This window comes from Medicago sativa, chromosome 7, assembly GCF_051527215.1.
Source record: "Medicago sativa cultivar Bolivia chromosome 7, Bolivia_mono, whole genome shotgun sequence".
Taxonomy (NCBI): Eukaryota; Viridiplantae; Streptophyta; class Magnoliopsida; order Fabales; family Fabaceae; genus Medicago; species Medicago sativa.
The window spans coordinates 65258484-65282777 of record NC_140755.1 but is presented as its reverse complement, the minus strand read 5'-3'; the positions used below and the strand labels follow the sequence as shown (position 1 = coordinate 65282777).

At 34.7% G+C, this 24294-nt stretch overlaps 2 protein-coding genes across 2 annotated transcripts; one reads left to right on the top strand and one right to left on the bottom strand.

Annotated features, from left to right (window-relative positions):
* Nucleotides 1-1276: 1276 nt before the first annotated feature.
* LOC146907727 (proteasome inhibitor-like protein) lies at nucleotides 1277-7561 on the bottom strand. Its single transcript, XM_085729617.1, has 8 exons — nucleotides 7281-7561; nucleotides 7027-7201; nucleotides 5352-5492; nucleotides 3529-3618; nucleotides 2509-2586; nucleotides 2295-2402; nucleotides 1808-1885; nucleotides 1277-1625 (listed from the first exon to the last, which is right to left on the bottom strand). The coding sequence occupies exons 1-8, from the start codon at nucleotides 7453-7455 to the stop codon at nucleotides 1547-1549; spliced, it is 924 nt and encodes a 307-aa protein (XP_085585743.1). The 5' UTR covers nucleotides 7456-7561; the 3' UTR covers nucleotides 1277-1546.
* Nucleotides 7562-11976: 4415 nt separating this feature from the next.
* Nucleotides 11977-17980, top strand: LOC146907726 (sm-like protein LSM7). Its single transcript, XM_085723567.1, has 5 exons — nucleotides 11977-12092; nucleotides 12195-12276; nucleotides 15696-15767; nucleotides 16933-16985; nucleotides 17669-17980. The coding sequence occupies exons 1-5, from the start codon at nucleotides 12090-12092 to the stop codon at nucleotides 17756-17758; spliced, it is 300 nt and encodes a 99-aa protein (XP_085579693.1). The 5' UTR covers nucleotides 11977-12089; the 3' UTR covers nucleotides 17759-17980.
* Nucleotides 17981-24294: the final 6314 nt, after the last annotated feature.

The window sequence follows — 24294 nt, the reverse complement described above, 5'->3', positions numbered from 1 at the left end:
GTCTCAACTCTCACCGTACAAACGTGTTTGGAACAATTTGTGACATTAAAGGTTTATGAGTTTTTCAAACAACTTTTAGAAATACTAGCTCATGATGTGTTCATATCTTTTTTTAAACACTTTTTATGAATTCTACGTTAACGCAGTGTTTTCCCCAACAAAAAAAAAAAAAGATTATGCAGTTCTCCTTTTTTTACTTTTTACGGATGACTAATTAAAAAATGTATTCACTATTTTTAAAAGAAAAAATTGTATTCACTTTTAAATGTTACATTTAACGAAAATAATGCTACTATAGTCCATCAATCTTTTTTATGTAGAAAAAGAATTCTGCTCTTTACCCAAATGGTTTTGTTCATTTTCAAGTGAAAAGACTAAACTGCCCTTGTGTAGGTTAACTCTGCGTGAGTTTGGTTTTTTACTACCATTTTTCTTCTTTTCTTCTTCTTCTTTCTTTACGGTAATGAAAGATTTTTCTTTCTATTTCATTTGATTTCTTCTATTCCTTTCAATGAATTTTCTGTCAATTCTGGATGAACTAGGGTTATTCTCCATCACTGTTCCAACCTCGATAACAGGAAATAATACTCATCCCCATGAAAAAAATGCTTCTCTTATATAATATTGGTTGTCGTTAATAGCTTCTCATATATTTTCATCGGCAATTTGATATGGACAACCAAGGTAATCAGGTATGCTAGCTAGCTCATGCAACTATATTATATTTCATAACAAGATTTGACACAGCAATTTGATTTACATGAGATTACCGTTTTATTGAATTGAAAATGTTTCTAGGCAGTAAGCAGAACCATTATATTTCAGCGTGAAAGCAGAAAGCAACATGCTTCAACGTGACTTAGGTTAAGTCATGTTAGTTGTAATTTAACCATACAGGGGTATTTTTGAAATTTTCTTTGGGAACGAGCAAAACCATTTGGGTAAAGAGCAGAATTCGTAGAAAAAAATCAACATATATTACAAAGATCCAAAAATATTATTACCTCTCGATCACTATTATTCTTAAAAATTCACTTTTTATATTCATTCAACAAATGATTTGGTCTATATTAGAAACTAGATACTCCCTTTGTCTCAAAATAACTAAGCATATTGTTCATTTCATATATATTAAGAAAAAATGTATAAATGAAAGAGCGAGAAAATGGTTTTGAGTGTATTTATCAAATATTGGTGCATTCATCAGTATCATAAATGCAAAATATAATATATTGTATTGAATTGAGAGTGATGAAACTAGATACAAAAATAAATATTTCCCAACAAAATAAATAATAAATAATTCAAAAATACCAATTCTGAAAACAGATCAACACTGTAATTAGCAAAAGGATTATAACGAATATAAACTAAATTGAGGAATAAGTATTATGTCTGATGTTCTGATGATTAATATAATATATATGAAGCTTATTTAAACAAAACTTACAGCTAAATTCTTGAATTTTCACAAATTTACAATCATCCTATTGTCATATTCATATGGAAATGGAAAGTGAGAGAGAGGTGTTGATATCAAATGCGACTATATGTAATCTGAATCAGTGTCTCTTCGGAAATGTTGCAAATCTGGATGAGCATCAAATCCTGGCCTTCTAGGATTCCTGCAAGATAGGAAAGAAAAGTGTTATGTTATATAATAATTCCTTAACATGTGAAAAATGTAGTCGAAGATTGACTAAAACAAATTGTGGAACAGCTATGTTCAAAACATGATGTAAAATTCTATTTTGAAATATATCATGATATACATGTATACAAACACATATGATATACTCAACCATACCTAGCAAATCGGTTGGGCTCAAAACCAGGGACACCAGGAGGTCCAATAGGATCAAATCGAGCACCCGGTGGAACACCCCTATTTAGATAAATTCATAGTTAGATATAAGCATTGAAATTAGCCACATGTATCAATCACAGGGTAGTCAAATACAAAAGGCACCCTCAAAGGCGCTAACGGCATTTTAATGCCTAGAGGCAAGAGGCAACAAAAGCCATACACCCCATGAAGATAGTCGCTGGCGATCAAAAGTAAAAATTATATCTTGCAAGACACGTCAAGGTTGCGACACTGAACAGATTATATACATAGAAATGATAAAATAAGTAAAGTTGTTAAATGTTAGGTTCCCTCTACAAAATACGGTGGACTCTTCTTCCTTTCCCTAGACTTAGCACCCAAGGGTGTGCCTTGGGGTTTTGTTGCCTTTAACATTTAACTACACTGATCAGTCAAAGATCAATAATATAGAGTTTAAATGACTTACGGCAATCCTCCTCCAATAAAACCAGGTCCTCCACCACCAGTACCACCACCAAACCAACGGGGGTCATTAGGCCCTACGAGCATGCTGCCTCCAAAGTCATGATCACCCCTGAAATTGAGTGGTGCATATTTAGAAGGATATAAGAATTGTTAAAAACAAGAATTTACAATCGTCCCAAGAGACAAAAGAAATGTAACGTGGGGTGGGGTTTTACCTTGACGGATACATACCGGCACCAGGCCCTGGAAAAAGATCACTACCAGAACCAGCGGGAACTGGAGGGACAATGAATCTGTACAAACACAACAAAATATTGATGCTCTCGATGAATTAGTACAGAAGCCAAAAGTACTTGTACAAGTACAAAATTAGAGAAGGGGATCATAAAGATAGCACGGCATAAGGTAACTAATTATTCCATTAAAGTGGATAAGTATGTAACTTAAAAGGAGAATAAGCAAAAACAGTTTGTTTTCATAAGCTAAGCAAAAAACAGTTTTGAATTTTGATGACAACAAAAAAAATCATAAACTAGACATAGAGGTTTAACTGTTGAAGTAACATCATGATATGGAATAGTGGAATTCAACAATTTCCAAAGACTAGTGGTTACATTAGCCATAGCAAGTATGCTCAATACATGAAGAAATCTTTGTCCAAGAAAGATAAATATAATATCATAGTTAACAATTTTTAAATTTTTTAAATCTTTGACAAGATAGCCAATAGGAAACTAGGCACGTTTATATAGTAGGGTTTCTTTTGGCCTAATAGCAAACAGCAACCATATGTTGAACATCATAATTGAAGTCACACATGTAACTTCCCTTTCCATCAATACTAAATAACCCCACTACCCAGGAAAACATATATACATGCAGGGTCAAGATAATAATGTGACATTTGATGGGTCCAATTAGTCTTGATTTGGAGAGGATCCTAACAGTAACACCCTCTTTTTTCCGCTTAGTTCTAGATTTTGGAAATCAGAAACACACTTCAATGAAAGGAGCTAAAGATTTTTTTTTTTAAAATATTGCATCAGAATGTGGGAAATACCACTTTTGTGTTGGATAAAATATATACCAAACAGGGTGGTCAAACCAATAAGCTCAAAATAGTCAACAATAAGACAGCCCAAAATTAATCACATATTCGACAATCAGACCACTGAGCAGCATTAAAATGTAACACAGTGAAACTTAAATAGCATCAGGAATTAGAAATTTCTTACCCAGGGTGATAATCATGAGGACCAGCAGGTTCACCAAATCCAGGAACAGGTTCAGATGTCTCTTGTCTTGTGCTGTCACTAGTTCCTGAGCTGTGAAGGAAACAAAAACAATTTTGGAAAAATTGTCTCAGTTCACGAAGAATGTAATACATAGGGATTGCATCATGGTACAACATAACTATCCCAAATGTAACAAATACAATGGCCAGGTTTACTAATGCATCATTCTTATAATAACAAAACAGAAAGCTGCCCATAGATCCTACAACCAACACCCATAAGGTGCATGTCAAACACCTCATTCGGGTGTCCATTTAAAAAGGTAATTTTTTTACTCCGACATGGATGTGATACCCTTCTTATGATGTATTGTGCCTATTTTGTATAGTTTTACTACATTAGTCTGTAACTTGTTCTGGATATTTAGATTTTTTTGCCTATTGCTGTGTTTTTTATTTGTTGAATTTGCTTCTAACTTTAATTGTGCACACTGCAAATCATTTAATTTAACCTTTTATTATCTTACATTGGTTGAACACTGTTGCGTGTTGGTTTGCAGCAGAATCCGATCAAAATATCCAAAAGTTAATGAAGAGGTGGAGGTCGTGTAAAAAAGAAAAAGTAACGAAGAAATTTTTTTAGGGCTCTAGTAATTTTTTCAAGGAGGGAAATTAGCACAAAGTTACTATAACAGTATATTTAAAATAAAAAAAGAAAAAAAAAACGAGAGGAAGCATGTCAAGCATTTGTGAATTTTTCCTACAGTAATGCCAGCATCTTATAATGAACTTAGAGTGAAGTGAATTATCTAAAGGAAGTGAAGTTAACAAATGCATATTTGTAAGAATATGAAACTGAATTAAGCTGAATGGAAGAGGTTGGGGTGCACCATACTAACAGTCATTTTGAAGTTGAAAGATGCATCTCATATATCTAAAACAACTGAAAACAATTAAGACGATGGATGGACGCCATTGTGGAAGATGTTGGAGAAGAATATGTTATCCAAATTGCCCCCGACAATGTAGCAAAATACAAAGCTGTTGGTGAGATATTGAAACAGAAAAGAAAAAGGTTATATTGGACACCTTGTACAAAACATTGTTTTGATTTGATGCTAGAGAAGAATTTGAGAAATCAAGGATGCTTTGATAAGAATGTTGACATGTAAGGAATGAAAGTCCAGCAGCTTTGCACGGAGAAGGGATGGGAAAGCCACCGAGGATGTTGTTTACTAGACCAGGAGTTCTAAAAGCACACTATGATTTGTTTGAAGGGTGCACTTCCTCTTATTGAAGTGCTTCGTTTGGTCAACTCAAATAAGAAACTAGCTAATATAGCATTCACCCATGGAGCAATGAACCAAGTAAAAAAGCATATACAAAAACATTTGTTGGTGTGAAAAGATACTTTTAATTCTTTCAATTTGTTTTGCTGTCTTCGTTTTAACATGGAAACAGAAAACTAATGAAATTTAGAGACTGTGTTCGGTGTTTGCGTTTGTAGCTATGTTCCATGGCTAATAACAAACATTATCCGAAAAAACGATGTAAAGTTTAATTTTCATCCACTGCCAATATAGAAGCTTTTTTACACCATCACTCGTTCGTGTATGCATGATTCAACAATCAATAATAATCATAAGCTTTAAACAGATCATTTCCATTCACTATCAGCATAAAGATTTGTACTCTTATAAGTCATGACTGGGCAATTGCCCAATTCAAAATTTTCAAGTATGTACTCCCGAAGAATTATATAAGGCATGCACATGCATATTACATTGAAAATTGAAAAGGACAGTTCACAGAATCCATATTTACCTCTTAGTTGATGAGCTGGCATTGGCTGAACCATCTAATTTTGACAAAATATCAGCATCTATTTTCTTCACCAGCTTGTCCAAATTCTTGAACTGCTGAGAAAAATTGCTACCTCCATCTTCTCCAGCATAGTCCCCAACACTGCACACATAGAAAAACACAGAACACGTCTCAAAGGGAGCATAATAAAACACAAAAATCACAAAATTCTAAGCCTTGCACAAACGGATAAAAAATCCTAAACTAAAATCAAGGTTTTACTTGCTCCTTAGACACTTCAGATAATAAGCAAATTTGTTTGTATCGACTTATTTGAGCTTATCAGCTGGTATAAACATTTATCAAACTGTTTGGGAGATCTTATAGAAACAACACATGATATAAGCGCACAAGGATAGCTTACAAAAACAACTTATAGTTTACATGAAAATAGTTTGACTTTATTCTTGCTTTATTTTATAGATATAGAAATAGTTTATACACAAGCACTTTTACGATAAGTGTCTATGTTGTAAGCACTATATTAAGATGTTTATCCAACGAGGGCAGAATTCAATCCAACAAAGAAACACAGTTATGAAAATCATAAATGTCCTACACAAAAAATCAGATCATTTACATCAACAATCAAGCCTTATCCCGCTAAGTGGGGTCGGCTACATGGATCAAACAACGTTCTCAGATTTATATTGGGCCTAACTCATCCTTACTAAACCGACTTGTAAGGTGAGGGCATGCTTTATAAACACTACATAGGCCATATCTCTTAACAATGTGGAACTAAACCCACCCCTTCACAGCCAGCATAATGAAGGTGTTGGAGGCTGCAACGGAGGCAACCGAAATACCGCAATTAGGCGGCTAGGGGAGGACCACGATGAAGGAGGAATTTACAACAGACACCATAATGTTCTATTATATATCATATTTCTATCTTTCTTAATAGTTTTTCTAGGTCTTCCTCTGTCACTAGTGATTCGACTACCCTATCTATGATATACGCTCCTTACTACACAATCCACAAGCCTTTTCTCTACATGCCCAAACCACCTTAGGCTAGTTTCCACCATCTTTTCTACTATAGGTGCTACCCTGACTCTCTCTAATGTTGTCCTTTATAATCCAATCAATCTAGTCTTACCACACATCCAACGCAACAACCTTATCTCTGCTACGCTTAATTTATTCTCGTGTTGGTTTTTTAAAGCCCAACACTGTTCCAGATCCTTTACAGCATAACAAAAAATAAAATCAACACCCCCATTTTCCATATTATCATAATCCAATCCAACACAGAAAACCCAGTTGCAAAAATCCAAAATTTTCAACACAAAAATAATAAGAAAATCAAGTTATTTACAGCCTCAGTAGCACCGACACTTCTGATCGAAGAGTCCAGCCAATGTCCACGTCTGACACATGTGATTACATTCGGTTATGCATTTTCTTAAATTACTACTGATATAGACCTGTAAGTGTCGTGTCTCTCTGTGTGTAAGTGTTAAATAGTTTACAACAAAACCCACAAAAGAAAAAGAGTAATACCCCAATTTCCAAAATTAGCATAATTCAACAAAACAAAACAAAAAAACCATCTTCTAAAATCCAAATTTATCAACAACACAAAACATCAAAACAATCAAAATTTCCAACCATAAATATAAAAAAAAATTACTTGATTTCAAGATGCAGAGGCTCTTTAAACCCTTCACACAAAGCATGAACAAGCAACTTCCCATTCATGACAAGACATTTAACAAGCACTTTCTTCAAACCCTCCTTCTGCGAATTCGCGTAAACAAACGCATATTCATCATTCAACTCATTCCAATGATCAACAGAAACCTCATCTACACACAAAAATCAATAAATACATCAAAATTCACCAAAAATTGAAAGAAAGAAAAAAGAAGATTTTTTTAGGGTTACCATTAGAGGGGTTGGAAAGAGCGGTATCGGAGAGGGCTTGAGGACCAGTGGCGGTGAGGATGTAACCGGAAGCGAGGAAAGAAGAGTGAACGACGAAAGCGATTTTGTCGTTTTGGTTGCGGAAGGTTGGTCGCGCGGCTCTGATTACAGCGAGGACTGATTTGTCGGTGGCCATTGTTGTTAGGGTTTTGGTGATCGACGATGTGTCGTTTATGATGAGAGTGTTTTTGGTTTGCGAAAGGGAGAAGAAGAAAGTTGAAGATGCTTCGCGGTGTAAGTGTATGTGTGTTGGTAGTAGGTTGTTTTAACTCATTGACATTTTTTTTTTTCGTTTGGTTCGAGAATTACGAGGGGATGGGATTTTAACGGAAGGGAGGGGAGGGGATATATTATTTTAATTAAAAGTGTGTTTGGTTCACAAGAGAAAGGGAGAGATTTTAAAATTATTTTTTTTTTGAAGGAAAAATTATTTTATTGTTTTACCTTTAAATTTAATTAAATAAGGATAAGGATAATAGAGTAACGAAACAATAACGATGTAATCGATAACAACATAATGTAGACCATGGAATAATGGATTAGTAAGAGGGTTGTTACAAGGAGTAATAAAAGTTGTTACAAGGAAAAATTGTTAATAATATGGAATAAAAGTAGTTACAATAAAAAATTGTTAATAATATGGAATAAAAGTTGTTACAAGATAATATAATTTATAACCTAATAATAGTAAAAGTTGTTTCAAAGTTAGCATAATAATAAAAACATCTTGTTACAAGGATAATATTGAGATTTTAAATTAATATAAGGATAATTTTGACAATGTAATAAAATTTGCTCCTCTCCCCTCCCCTCCCCTCCCCTTCTAAAAATTGAACCAAACACTTCAAATTAAAAATCTCCCATCCCCTCCCCTCCCCTCCAAAACTCTCGAACCAAACGGACGTAATTAGGCAATTACCCCTGAAATGGTAAGTTTCGTCAATTACCCATGAAATTAACAAAACTTCAATTACCCTTGAAATTGCACTAAGTTAATCAATTTACCCCCTCTGTTAAATTCTTCTGTTAGTCAGCATGACGTTTTGCGAATACCCCTTGAAATTTTACACTTATGTGCAAAATGCCCCCTGACTTAAAAATTTATATATATTTTTTTCTTATACTTGACTCAAACGATATTAGAGGCAAACAAGGAAGCTTGAGAAATGCATTTGGGATTTAAGGAATAGCTTAAAGAGTTACGGTGAAGGGTACTATGGTATAAAGGAGGATTATCAAAAGTGTTTTTTGAAAAGAAATACATTGGTGGAGTTGAGGAAATTCAGAAACTTCATGATGACAATAAGCTTGAGAAATCGCTTGAGGTGATGGTGAATGTGAGGCTTGTGGTGATATAAAGTTTGTTCCTTGTTAAACATTTTATGGAAATTGTAAAATCTACTATGAAGGTAATTATGAAGAAGATGATAATTGTGAGGTAGGTGGGTGAGTGTTGATTCCAAAGGTGTTCTCATTGGAATGAAAATGGCCTAATAAGATGTTCCATATGTTGTTTCTAGTTCCATATTTCATTTTGACATTTAACAATGAAAATGGCCTGAGTTAATTGTTAATTGTTTTCCTGGGGGGGGGGGGGGGGGGGGGGTATTTGCAAAACATCATGTTGACTAAACTTACAATTTCAGAGGGGTAATTGCTTATTTACTCTTTTCTAAAGATTTTGTTCCATTTTTAATCTTTATAAAATTTTCGTGCTGGTGAGCTTAACTCAGTTAATATGGACAATAGATACTATATACAAGGTTCGAGGTTTGAACTTCAGTCCCACCACCAAAAAAATCCTTATAAAATTTTCAATCACCACTTTTGATCCTTATTTTTAAGTCAATTCATTATTATTTTTTAATGAAATGTGTAAAAATATGTAAAATATTATAACAATCTCTTCCAAAAAAAATTAAATTTTTTAACAAAACACGAATTAAATATGAATTCCAATAATATTGTAAAAAAATATAATTTTTTTAGGAGATATTCTTATAATATTATAAACGTTCATGCAAAATTTCATTCAAAAATATCAATTATATATTTATATATAAGTTTATTTAAATTGGTGGACCAAAAGTTTAAATGGAAAACTTTTGGGGAATAAAAGACAGAAAATTTTTAGAATGGCTAAAACGAAAAATAGGTATATTTATAGGACTAAAAACATATTCAACCTTTTTTTTTATAAATCATTTACATTTGTGTTTATGGTTTTTTGGTGAATTAAAATAAATCAAAAGAAAAATAATAGAAAAAGACACTAAATATGAGATAATTTATATTTTCTCCTTGAAGCTAAAAATTAACAACTTAGCAGCCCTTCTTCGTTCTGTTTTCTCTCCGGCTTCACCAACGAATATAGGTGGTCGTTACGTGACTTGGCATCCGGAGAAGAGTACGGCCGTTGACTTGAATGTTGATGGCAGCTTGCCTTGAATGTTGATGGCAGCAATTTTGAAAATCCTGGAATATATGGTTTTGGTGGCGTTCTGCGTAGGAATGATGGCAGTTGGCTATATGGGTTTGCTGGAAATGTTGGTATTTCCACAATCATACATGTAGCATTGTTAGCTCTATTTCATGGCTTGAAAGCAGCTTGGGATAGAGGATATAGAGATGTAATTTGCTACTCTGACTGTACGCTGGTTATTCAGTTAGTTTCAACCATGGTGAATCATTGACATCATTATGCGGCAATTATCAATAATGTGCTTGATTTATTGCAAAGGAGTTGGAGTGTCCGGTTAAAGCATTCTGTGAGAGAGGCGAATTCGTCCGCTGATTTCATGGCTAAACTAGAAGCTGCAAGTTCTGGAATTTGGCGTGAGCTTTTGGAGCCACCAGAGGGTTTGCTTCCGCTGCTGCAGGCTGATGCCCAACAAGATATGTATCACAGAGACTAGTTTTTAGTTTTTTTTTATTTCTTTTCTTTTTGTTAGCTTCTTTTCCCAAAAAAAAAATGCCCAGGGCATCCCCACACAACTGATCTAAGAGCTCAAAAGGCGGAGAGGACCATGTAGTGACACCCATAGCGGAAGAATTTCCATATTTTGCCAACCAATTAGTATTAAGATTAGCTTCTCAAAATATATGATGCAAGACCAATCATGGGGCATGATCGATCAAACAGGTAATCCTTAACAATAACAAACTATATTCATGAAACTCTAACTCGTTTCTTCGAGTCAACAACTGAATAGCCTCAAGGCTATCTGATTATATGATTGCTCTTGAATGCCCATGTTGAAGCAGAAGAGTGATATATACTAAGATAAATTGCAAAAAAATCAGCAAATAACACATCACCTTGACCATCATTGGAGGAGAACCCAACAAGCCAATTACCTTTATCATCCCGAATAAGACCACCAGCATTAATCCCTCCACGAGAGTTGCAACTTCCATCAACATTCAATTTCACAATAACTGGTTATGGAGGTTTGACATTTTTGTTTATGCATCTAATGAAATAATGTTTGTGTTTATAGTATAAAAGTTAAATTAAAGACAAAAATAATTATTTTTGGTTGAAGAAGCGAAAACGAAACTAAAATCAACCATTACCAAAAAAAGTCATATGAAGGCAACAAAATACCTGTCTAACTATCCAAGAAAGCTGACAGGCTAAGTATACAAAGAAAATGATAACTTTCATCCGGATCAAGATTCCCACCCTAGACATCTGATTTTCTTTCTTGGAAAAAAAACTGATTTGCTTTCTTGAAAGAAATTTATTATAAAGCAACAAACAACGCTCCTCTAACATCTCATCTTCTCGTGCATGAAGCAGAAGCCTCATACGTCACCTTCATCTCTTCGCTATAAATTACACATCTTAGCAATAGACAAAGTGATTTTCAGCTAACCCAAACAACCTACTAAATCTTAAACATAAAAAGCCCCCTCTCCAAACACGAGTCTAACCAGAACAAAGTATTAGCTCCATTATCCACCGCTCTAACCAAATTATCATTGAACCAATTACCACCCCCATCCCAACACCTCTTTAGACTCCCATAATATCTTTCCACCACACCTAAGCTTTAAGCCCACCTTCCTTCATTAGATTGCTCTCCAAACCACATCGAGCGACCAACAACTTAAACCACAAACCCTCTAATTCACATACATCCTCCAACACCATTTTCAATCGACGCAATATTTATTTATTGATTTGATGGAGTGTGAGATAAACCAAAGTGGTGGTAAATACACTGAGGTCAAAATCTTTTTCTTAAACTTCTCCTTTTCTAAGGTTGTTTCTCTCCCAAACTCCCCAACTTTGATAATCAATATTTGTCATATGTATCGAGAGACTAATAAATATACGAACTTCCTTACTATAAGGGTCATGAAACTTCGTTGGTGGAGTAAATATTGACTTTATTTTTCCTTTTGTGATGTCAAAATGTATCTTCACCTCTATGCTAGTTCCTTAACTTCTTTCCGTTATCATAAAAACAGTAAATAAAAAATAATACATTTGGAGTGATAGATTTTTTTCCCTAACAAAGGGATAAAAATATATGTACATTTTTTTTTGTGTGATTTATTTAAACTTTTATATTTATTAAAATGAATTTGGGTATTTTTTAAATAAGAAAATTAATTTTCCTTTAAAAAAAATATAATATAATTTTAGTGATATAAAGGCCTAACACATTTTAAGTTTTAACCCACCTGCACCTCAGATCGTCTCTGTATTCTCTCTCACATAGTACAAACAGCGGCGACTGAGTGAGTGACTGAGACTTCGACATGGTGAGTACAATTACACAAATCATACACACTCAAATTAATTAAATTAATCTCACAGTTTATTTAATTGATTAACGTGTGTTTAATTTTATATGTGATTAACAGTCAGGGAGGAAAGAAACAGTTTTGGATTTGGCAAAATTCGTTGACAAAGGTGTTCAAGTTAAGCTCACCGGTGGTAGACAAGGTAACCCATTTTTAGGGTTTCTTCTTCTTCTTCTTCTTATAAAACGCTGCGTTTTCCTCTTACTTTCATTACCAGTTTTTTTTTTTTTTTTTTTAATTGTTCAATGTTTTGGATTGCTTTTAACCTTTTTTTTCCTTTAATTATTATTTTTTATAGGCAAAATATTAGTTGCTAGTATGTTATGTTAGTAATCAGAGTTCGAACCCTGAGCATTTTATTAAACTCGGCTCATGTTTCACGGCTTAATCACTTTTATGGTGGTGTCCGGGGTTCGAACCACAGACCTTGCATATACTATGCGTTGTTCTTACCAACTGAGCTAAGCTAACGGGGACTCACGGCTTAATCACTTACGCTAAGTAGTTGGGGCTTAACTTTAGGTTGCCACTTATCTATTGAATAATTTTGGGGCGTTTTTGTTGAGAATGGGTAGTTTGTGCTTCATAAAACTCTTTGGTGCAGTTGAATGAAGAAGCCTTTGGTGCAGTTGAATGAAGAAGCCCAATGTTTGCATTTACACGGACATCTCTTTACTCTTAAATTTGCTGAAGGATGTGATAACTATCCAGTTTGGATCGGTTTCTAGCTTATGAGAGCTTCTTAACTGTTATAAATACTTGTTTTCTAACTTACGAAGAAGCCTCTTTTAGTTTATGAAATGTAAGGTGCAGATGCTAATTTCAACTCTTGCAAAATGGGTTTAGTGTAGATGACTCATTAAGGGCCTGTTTGGATTGAGCTTATTTTGAGCTTATGGAAAAGAGCTTATGCAAATAATTAAGTATTTATGTTAACTCATATGATTTTACTAACGAAAATTGTATATTCATAAGTTGTTTTTTCATAAACTACCTTAACAAACATATAAATAATACATTAATGCTTATTTATTTGCATAAGCTCTAAAATAAGCTAATCCAAACGAGCCTTAATTATGTTTTCATGTCATACAAATGTTTGCTGAAAAATATTTTCGAACTTACTTCTTATGTGTTGGGAGCCCAAACAATTTTATTATGAAATAGGGAAGAATAGGAGAAAAAAACTCTCATTCAAAGGTTTCTCCTTTACAACAGAATCACTGCTCTATACACCAACGTTTACAAGTCTAAGTGAGTCCACTCTATTTGTATATTCTCCTTAGGGGTGTAACGGTTCGGTTTGGATTGGTTTTCAGTCATAAAAATATCCGAACCGATGAAACCTTCATCGGTTTGGATTGGTTCGGTTTTCACTGTTTTTCAAAAAAGAAACCGAACCAAACTAATCGGTTTGGATTGGTTCGGTTGATCGGTTTGTTTAAAAATACAATTAAAAAAAATTCATATTCTCACAAAATATTTCATAGAACTTTGTATAATCGTATTTCATATTTTGTTTTTTCATGTTCTCTATTTTTCAAATAACTTTTTATAACTAACCTTACTCAATATTTCATACATATGATCCAAGATTCATTTATCAATCATTCTACAAAAACAACTTCATCAAACTCAAATATTTCAATTATCCATGATCCATACATGCATCATTCATCAACAAATACAAAAATTCCAAAAAGAACATGGAAAACGTGTATAAATCAATGGCATAGAAAATGAACATGGAAAACAACGAAATATAAAGAGTATAAATCAATGGCATAAACATGATAAAATTAACCAAGAGATGAACGATCTCAGCGGTGACCGGTAGCGATGAACAATGAGTTTGGTGTGCTTGACAGCTAGGTTTTTTTTATTTTTTGACAGCTAGGGTTTATTTTTTAGTAGAAATGAAAGAGTTGAGATGAGATGATGATGATGATGAGATAAAGTGAATGGATTAAAAAATATTTTATGTTTGACTTTAATTTTGGGCCTAAACCATAAGTTTGTGTGAGGTAGGATAATATTAGTAAAATAAGGAGTGTGGTTATCATCGGATTGGTTTATCGGTTTCACGGATCTCGAAATGAAAAACCATGAACCAAATCAAACTAGATTGGTTTCGATTGGTTTGGATCGGTTTCAAACCGAACCAAACAAGGTCGGATATTTTTTCGGTTTGGTTCGGTTTGGACTTTCGGTTTCGTTGGTTTTGTCCGAACCACTTACACCCCTCCTATTTATACAAATATTCCTCTAATTAACTAACAACCTTTCATTACTATAACTCCCTTTTATTCTATGGGGAGGCTATTTTTTTACGAATAAATGAAAAAACAAAAAGCAAGAAAGTGACTTGTCTGTTTTATATAGTGGAAGGCGTGATGATATTCCCGTATTTGGCGGAAAACAAGTTGGTGTGGGTGAAAAAGAATATTAGCATGTATACTTCGTTTGTTTCTTGCTCTACATCTTTCGTAAAGACGAGCATTTCCTTTATTCTATATGTTCTATATCCTAACAATATGCGCGGCTTCTCCCTTGTGTGCTCCCTATTGCTCTTTCAATTGATTTGACCTTTCTGATAGCCTAGATTCTGAAGCCTTCCATTATTTACCTTTCCTTATGTTCTTTGTGATTTGATCTTTGTTGTTTGGGAATGAAATCTTGTTTTATTCACAGTTAATTTTCTTTGTCATCTCAATGATTTGTTTTAGGCCAAAGAGAAAAATTATTAAGTTAAGGTTTGTTGTGGCAAGTGTGTGTGAGGTGAGTTGGAAGTCCTAAATTAGATAGAAAAGTGAATTTTGAGCAATATATAAGTGAGAGGACCCATAAACCCAATGCCTTAAGGTTTTAGGTAAAGATGCGGTGTCCAACTCACTTGTGTGGTTGCTCTTGGCCCAACGTGGATGATCCCCCAGGCTCCCCTCATAACCCAACAATGGTATCAGAGCCAATGGTTGCACAAGGGTTCGACCTGCTTCTTGTGTCGAAAGTCTACTGGACAATGGTGGTTAGGTGGAAGGTCCCATTCATGTGGTGGGTGTCAACACTGGTACGAGTGAGGTGAGTTAGAAGTCCCATATTTGTCACATCGGATATAAAAGTGAATTTTGAGCAATATATAAGCGAGAAGACCCATAAACCCAATGCTTCAAGGTTCTGGGTTCTCATTATATTTTGTTAGGAAACTAGTGGTCAAGTATGGATAGGCAACAAATTCATATTGTCTTCGCATTGAATATTCCCTTACTCTTACTTAAGGCTTGAAACCATCAAAGAAGTTGTGGGAGCGAAGGAAATTATGAACTGAAAATAGAAAAAAAGACCAATAGAGCAAGCAACCAACAGCTTACAACCTCCCAACCATTCAAATCACTCTTATTCTTCTAACTGCATTTGAACCACTCATAGCAGACTCTTGTTATATTTTTGTCTACCACTCAAATCACTATTCTCACTGTCCCTTTTCTTGTCATTGTGCTTTTGCATACTATTGTTTGCATGGGTAATGAGAGGTCTAACATATTTCAATTTGTTGAATTTCAGTGACAGGAACTTTGAAAGGATATGATCAATTACTTAACCTTGTACTGGACGAAGCTGTTGAGTTTCTGAGAGGTAAACACTACATCGTACCAGGACCTTGTTTTCACAGTGACTCAATGATATATTTGTTTTTGATATTTATGAATTTTGGATCATATAATGCCAGTGACTTCATTTTTCATATAACTCATTGAAATAAGATGGGTTTTCAGGATTTAGGATTAGATGGTAATGAAGGGGAAAATTCATTGAGTCAGATTCAGGGCCCAATTGTTGTGTTTTTCTTAAAATGTATTTTTTATTTAAAAAGCACACTTTTAATCTTAGAAAAATGTTAACAAAAATTGTATAGTAAATTAGTTAAGCTTTTCAAAGGATAGAAAAAAAAGTCCCAAAAAAGCAGTGTTAGTGTTGGTGCTTTTCTCAAAAGCTATAAAATTAGGTTCTAAACAAAGCTATATCATAAAAATGCTTTTTTCTTTCCTAAGCTTAAACTTTTTGTTTATTTTACAATACTATCTAATCAGTAAGCAGTAAGCACTAAAAGGTACTTATGGCAACTTGTGAGAGTGAAAGCCTGAATCAACAATTAATTAAAAGTAGCATACTGTAACATCAGTTTTCAACAGTTGAAATAACCAACATTGATACTGCTTTAACTATTTGGATTTGATTACATTTTCTTATTCTTTTGGCAACAAGATTACCTGCTTGATAGACAGTCACTCAACATGGACAAAGGAGACGTGTTGCACATATTTTGATAATTAGATTTCGTGAATAATTTACTTGTGTGAATCTACAAACATTATGTGTACTTGCATACATGCTAAGCCTTTCTTGTCAAGCTTATTGAGCTTGGTCATTTTGATGTAATTATATACTCGCTTATCATCTAATACAGTAGTCCTGCAGTTGGTAAATTCACCCTTGGAAAACTGTAATTCAAGAGTCCAACTATGTTTTGTTTGCATAATAGTAATTCATACTTCAAATATATTCTGTAATTTTTCCATGCTTGAGAAGGGAGTTACTGACTTGACCCTTTGCAAATCAACTATTCGGTTTTAGTTTCTAAAACGTAGAAGATAGACTTGACTGTTTTTTTTTTTTTGGTTACTGACTTGAATGGTTAAATGTTTTATAAACGAAATAACATCTTTTCTTATTCTTTTATAATGTGTCTCACACTTAGATTGATAACTAAAATCCATGGTATTTTCTTTTTGTGCTGCAGATCCTGATGATCCGTTGAAAACCACTGATCAGACAAGAAGTCTTGGCTTAATTGTAAGCTTCTATCTTTCCCATCTAATTTTTCTTAAACAGAAACTTGCATGAATAAATGTCTGGTCTGATTATCAGAATGCTGTAGTTGTGTTTTTAATCAATTAGTAGAGCATATTGAATTAGCAACATAATTTGTGACACAGATGTTTTGTTCGTCCAACCAGCTAAACTGTCATGACCCATGAGTCAAGTCAGATGAATTGATGAGAATGGGGAAAACATTTATTAATTGAAACCAATAGGAAGTTCTTGTTTGTATGCAAATCTTTATCTTTATCGGGAGAGAAAATTAAGGTTAAAACCTGAGATTGCAGTGTTGAGGAGTTGCAAGGAAAGAGTTTTATACCCTATTTACCTGCTCTTTTCATTTTAATAGAGTGATAATATCTTATTTTTGTAATGGTTGGAGCTGTTTGGGAGCTTCTTCAATCTTGAGAGTAAAAGTAATTTTTCCTTGTTTACAAGTGAGCTAAATTTGAAATTTTTATATCATAATATCAAATTATTAACAGCATTACATGTATTGAAAAGCATTTCCTGCAAGTTTGAAGCTACACACACAACATGAAAAATAAACAACATTTGAATGATTATTTTCTTTTCACAATAGTCTTAATTTCACTGAGCTAAAACAAAGGCAAATTATCAACTCTTTGAACTTTACTGTTTTTGTTAAAATGCAGGTTTGTAGAGGAACTGCTGTCATGCTCGTGTCCCCAACCGATGGTACCGATGAGATTGCAAACCCCTTTCTTCAACCAGATGGGGCGTAAGAGTGAATGTGTGGATAAAACACCTAATATATGTATGCTAACAAAGCCTCTCATCAGTTTAGTTACTAAGCATTGTTGTGATTTGCCTAGTTGTGACTCTCCTATGCGTTAACGCTTCTGACAAAATCAGATTGCATTTTGTTGTACTGATTAAATTGAACTTCCTGTTATGGGAGTTCAAATGCTTAGATGACAATGTGATAGACTGATATCTTATGTTTCCTTCCTTTTTTGTCTATTTGCCTTTTTGTTACAACTTGTCTATTTTCTTTTGTTCAACCATTCAAAACTATGCACATGATTAATTTCTGATTTATACTATTCTAAAATATAAGACGGACCGTTAAAATTTACTCCATAATGTTAAAGAAAAGATAAGACGAAGTTGGGAGAGCTTCATTCATCGACTCTGTCTGAAGCATCAATTCCCTCTTGCTACTCATGACGATGATTCTGGCACGACTCTCTTGCTACTCATGCATGTGCAGCCATATGCAAGTTAAATTGTTGGGCTGATTCAGCCGTGGAAACGTCTCTCGAATTGTGTTCTAAACACGACAGAAATAGGACATAAAAAAGAACTCACATTAAGCAATAAGAAGGTACTACTTCTCTCAAAAGAATAAGAAATTTCTCTCGAATTGATTTTATTATACAGGGTTTAGGGTAATATAATAGTTAAACATGTTTAAGCAATAATCCAAAATACTTCTCTCAAAATCTACAGAAGAGTTTCATAATATTTTTAAGAAATAAATAAATTTCAATCGCAAATATGTGTCCTCGACAAATTTTGTGTTTTGGATTTTTTGCTTACTATCGCAAGTCACAATACTTGGAGTCTCTCCAAGGCCAACAATCATTTCATAGAGATGTTCTTCAACAATCCATTTGGTCGAGGATTTTGTTGTTAAAAAATGAGTTGAATATAAAGTAATTTATATTTTAATATATTTACGTAAAACAAATCATAATTTCAAGTTAAAATCAATTCTTAATACAAAAATCAATTATATTCAAGAACAACCAAACATATGAAAATTAATTTTACGTCTTCATAATCAATTACACCTGCTCAAAACATGAAACCAAACATAAATTTAGTATTGTGCCTTATCTTCGTTTACGATTTTTTACTTAGGCTTGCTAGGGTTTTTTGTTGTTTGAACTTTGAAGCATTGAGATTTGAGATCTTATCTTTAGTGTGCATCTCAGTGCCCCTAGATTCTATTCAAGGGTGTTAGTGGTTTGATTTTTAGATCTATTTTGAGGAAAAAAAACTATGTTATTCAAAGATTAAGAAAATTACATGGTTTTAGAGTTTTACACCTTTGCTGCTTCCGTAAAAAAAAAAAAAAAAACCAATATGATACAATTAAGTGTAGTTTGGGTTAGCTCAACTAATTTGATTTTTACTGACAGATAATAACATATTTATATTACGTTAGATAAGATATTACAAGATAAATAACATCAATATATATAACATACTAAAATCAACATTATAAAATAACAAATCTTGTAAAAAAAAATAACAAATATCATTTTTCTAAACAAATAACAACAAATATCAATTGTATTTAAATAATGAGTTTAATTGCAGTAGATCGACAATTCAAAACAACTTTGCATATGCAACCAATCAAAACATTTAGAATTGCTACATCAATTAAAAACTGAGCCATAATTTAATTAATGTGACAATTCTAAATGTTTTGATTAGTTGCGTGTGCAAAGTTGTTTTGAATTGTCAACCTACCACCATTAAACTCTTAAATTATATGAAACATCCAAAAAGTTTTATATATTAATAATAAACATTATAAAAACTACTCCTTCCGTTTCAAAATGAGTGTCACTTTAGCCAAAAAAAATTGTTTTAAAATGAATGTCACTTTAAGTTTCCAATGCAATAATAAATTTTTCTTTTCAATTGCACCCTCCAATTAGTACTTTGCACACTACTTCCAAAGTATTACTTTTAAAACTAACCAATAGTTAATAAGGATAATTTGGTAAAATAACCATTCTCTTTCTTTTAATCATTGCATTTCTTAATATATGCGTAAACACCTAAAACGACACTCATTTTGAGGATGGAGTAATAGATAATAGACTAATACAATGTCTTATACTACTAACAAAATAAATAAATAAATAAATACATGTAAAAAGTTTTATAAATGGTTTGGTTCGGTTCCAAAAATATTAAAAGTCTTAAGTTTTTAACATTAAGTGATTGAATTCAAGTGATTAATAAACTCTACCAATGAACGACTCGTTTGAGAGAAACTAAGTTCTGAAAACTTAAGGTTAACACCAAAAATCAAATCAAATGTTTAATAAATATTTGTTTTGTTTGGAAGAACGATTTGTGAGTTTTTCTTTTCAATCATTAATTTTTGGACTTAGACATCCATAATTTTGTTTAATTGTTGTTTTCCATCTAAAAAATGTTTAATTTTTGTTTTGGTTTTCCAATGTTACTCAAGTGTGCAATGACTTGGGAGGAACTTTCTCCGCCTCAATACTTCTAAGAAAACCAACCACAAATATTTTTAGAAAGCTAATCTTGATGATATAGAATTTTGCTCTCCACCCAGCACAAATCACTCGCACCCTGCAGCCATTCCATTTTTACCCCTGCGCAAGTTAAGTCACGCTGCGCACCTTAACATGCGCAAGTTGTGATTTATGCGTGACTTAACATGCGTTGCGCAAGTTAACTTGCGCAGCGTTAGTTAAGTCATTTATCAGCAACACAGAAACACATTTCCCTCATTTATCCAACTTCTCTACTTCGAAAATTTCCCCCCATATCCGATTTTCATCATTCTTGCACCATTCAAAGCCAATTTCTCCCACATTATCAAGTAAGTGATGATTACCCGACTTAATTGCATTTAACTTGTAGAAATTTTAGTTTTTTTTTTTTTTAAGAAATATGACATTTTTAGGTTTTTATAAATTTGGTTTGCATGTTAGTTTTGATGATTGTTAGTGACGAATTAACTTAGGAATTGTTGTTTAGAAGTTGTTTAGAGTAGAATGTGGTAGTTTAGGGTCTACAAATTGTTAGATTAAGGTAGTTGTTTGAAAATTGCACACCATGTGTTTGGTAAAATGTCTCAATGGTAATTATTTTGTTTTTTTGGATTGTGACTTATCAAATTAGTTAGCATATGGTTTGTTAATTTTTATTATAACATGTTTGACTGCAATGTGGTAGCAAATTGTTAATTTTTTTGGATTGAAATGACACTGTCGAAATATTAGTGTTGTTGTTGAATTGTTAGAAATGACACAATGTCCGTGTGAAAATGTGTCATTGATTTTTTGCTTCTTTAAATGTTGTGCAGATATGTCTAGGAGCAATACGTCTCAGAGACCGCCTGAGCCGCCTCAGGATAGGACTGACAGACTTAGGTTAGGGAGACCTGCCCCTACTAGTAGTGCACGGAGGGAGAAGCAAGCACTATGCCCTCCTATGGCTGGTCGAGGGAGAGGTGGGGGCACGAGACTTGCTAGAGATGGAGATGATGCTGCAGGGGGGTCAACGTCCCAGACGGGTCCATCCCAGACTATGGACCCGACGCAGTATCAGCAGCATTATGACGTCTATCAGCAGCCGCATGATGCGTATCAGTTTCATGAGCCTCAGCCTCACCAGTACCAGTTTGTTATTGAGGAGCCTGCTGTTGAGGAGCCGCCTGTTATTGAGGAGCCTCAGCAGAATGATGAGCCTGAGCAGCCTCAGCAGCATGAGCAGCCCGAGCCTCGTTTTCAGGGGGTGCCGAGGGTGGTGTACGAGGCCGGTCCGGACGGCTATGCAGGGGGGCCTTATGAACTCTCGCTTTTACCTAACTTTGGTGGACATGTGGCATGTAGGATATGGGTTGATGCCGATGTAAGTATAATTTAATGTTTATTTTACTTATTTTTTGTTTTAAAATTCAATTAAAATAATTAATGTTGTTTATTTAACTTCTTAGTGTTTATTTTACTTCTTTTACTATTTATACAACTTATTCTAATTATTATTTTACTTATTTAATGTTAGAATTAACATTTATGTTAGCATATATTTAATGTTTGTTTTACTTATTATTTATTTAACGACTTATTGTTTGTTGTGTTTTGTTTTTGTATTTTAGTTTCGAAGAAAACATAGGGTGAAAGGTATCTCCCACGGGAAGAAGTTGGGCATTAAAAATTTGGCATTGCCTATTCCGGGAGAACAAAATGAGTGGTTTTGGAGTGAAGTGAATATGTCCGGTCTGACTCCCCTCCTGACAAGTGGGTATGAGAACATATCTCACGGGTTTGTCTGTGCGATGACAGAGAGATGGCATGAGGAGACCAGCAGCTTCCATCTACCTGTTGGAGAGATGACCATCACACTAGATGATGTGGCGTGTCTCCTAGGCATTCCCATCACTGGGAGACTCCTTCCTGATAGAGAGTTAACCCGTGAGGAGGGGTTAGAGATGATGCAGACAGACCTACTGTTTACAGAGGAGGATGCCGCTAAGGAGCAGATAAAACAGGGTGGTTCTCACATCAGTTTTGGTGTACTGAAGAGGCGATATGAGGAGCTCTTGAATAGGTGTAATCAGCTTCTTGAGGTTGACACAGTGGAGGAGGAGAACGAGCGAGCTGTAGTTAGATTAGCCTGCGTTAAGGCGTTTCTGTTGCTCTTGCTTGGCTGGACCATTTTTTCCGCCAAGAACAGCAAAAACATTAATCTGCTTTGGCTGCTTGCGCTGCAAGATATGGACGAGTTGGACAACTGGTCATGGGGTGGGATGGGACTTGCTTTCCTATATGACCAGCTATCTCTTACCTCCGACTCATCTGTGGCCTCCATTGACGGTTACATGACATTGCTTGTGGTAATAATTGTTTTTCTTCTTTTTTACTTATTGGATCGTAAATGTTTAGTTGTTTGTATAATTCTTGCGGTAATATAAATATTTGTTTCTTTGTGTTTGCAGGGATGGACTTTGGCGCACTTCTCGAACATCATTCCGAGGATTGATGATGATGCCTACGACCCTACTGTTTCCCCACTTGTGAGTCAATGGAAACCTCCCAGGGGCTTTACTGATCCTCGTCACTACAGAGCTGCCATCGATGCGATGGACCTTTCTCATGTCACCTGGATGTCGTACGAGAGACGACGACACCTCACGCCCTTTCAGGATATATGCTGGTACTCAGGATGGATCATGGCCGGCAAAGACAGGATGGTCCGTCACTTTCCAGAGCGGGTTCTTAGGCAGTACGGGTATGTCCAGAGAATTCCCAGGCCTCCTACAGACATAGAGGATCTTGCGGCGGATGATGTGGCCCATGCCTTCACTGAGTTTGCTCTACATGTCCTCAGCCATCAGCAGAGGGGTCATCCGGTTCCGGATAACCAGCCATGGGCTCATACTAGGGGGTACATTAGATGGTTCGTTAGAGTATCACATCCTATTGTGAATCCCCCTGCGGCCATTCCTGACTACGCAGCTGATGCCCCTCCTCGTCCTGTCCCTGCTTACGAGGAGGTTCTTGTTGAGCAGCAGTGGGCCAGACATCCTCCGGACCCATACCAGATCATCAGCAACATCAGGGCTAGAGTGGACAGTGCACTTGGGCATCCAGATGTGTTTGGTAATCCAGAGGTTCTTCGCATCATACAGGGCATACAGTCTGAGTGGAGCATGCTGGAGGAGATGCCGACACCGCGGAGGAGGAGTAGGAGTCCACGGGATGGACCAGCATGACTTGGCTTTTATGTTTTATGACTTGTGTAGTTTTATTTTTTGTTTGACATTTTGTTGGATTTGGTTGTAATCCTATTACACTTGTGTTTTTTAACGTTTTTATGACATTATCCGTTATGTTATTCGCTTATTTTATTCCGTTATTTTTCGTAATATAATCATGAGTTGCTCTTGATTGAATGTATTATTGAATGAATGATGAAAATTCTGTTCTTGAATGAATGTATGAAAGAATGATTGAAAAAACAGGGAAAAAAGAGGTTTCTGCCTCTTCTGGTTGTATGCACAGAGTGTGCGTGAGTTAACTCACGCATGTGCAATTGGGTGCGTAATGGGTGCTTGAGTTAACTCACGTAGTGTTTTAACACCTGCGTTACTTAAGTTGCGCAACGCATGTTAACTAACGCATAGTTTTACACTTGCGTTAGTTAACATGCGCAAGGGTAAATATGGAACGGCTGCAGGGTGGGAGCAAAACGTGCTGGGTGGAGAGCAAAATTCAATGATATATTCTGTCTTAAGGTATATTTTAAACGACACCAAATTTGCATTTTCTTTTCAAATACTCTTACATTTTTTTTTTTGTGTGGAGTCAAATACTTCCTACATGGAATGTTTTTTGGGTGGAAAAAAAATTCTTCCAATATCTTTTGTAAGGAGCGTATTCGTCACTGGTTTTGGGCCTTTCGTTGTCGGTTGTTGTTGTTTGCTTAGTGATTTTTGGTCTACCTTCTGAGAAAGCAAAAAATATATTTTTGGTCTACC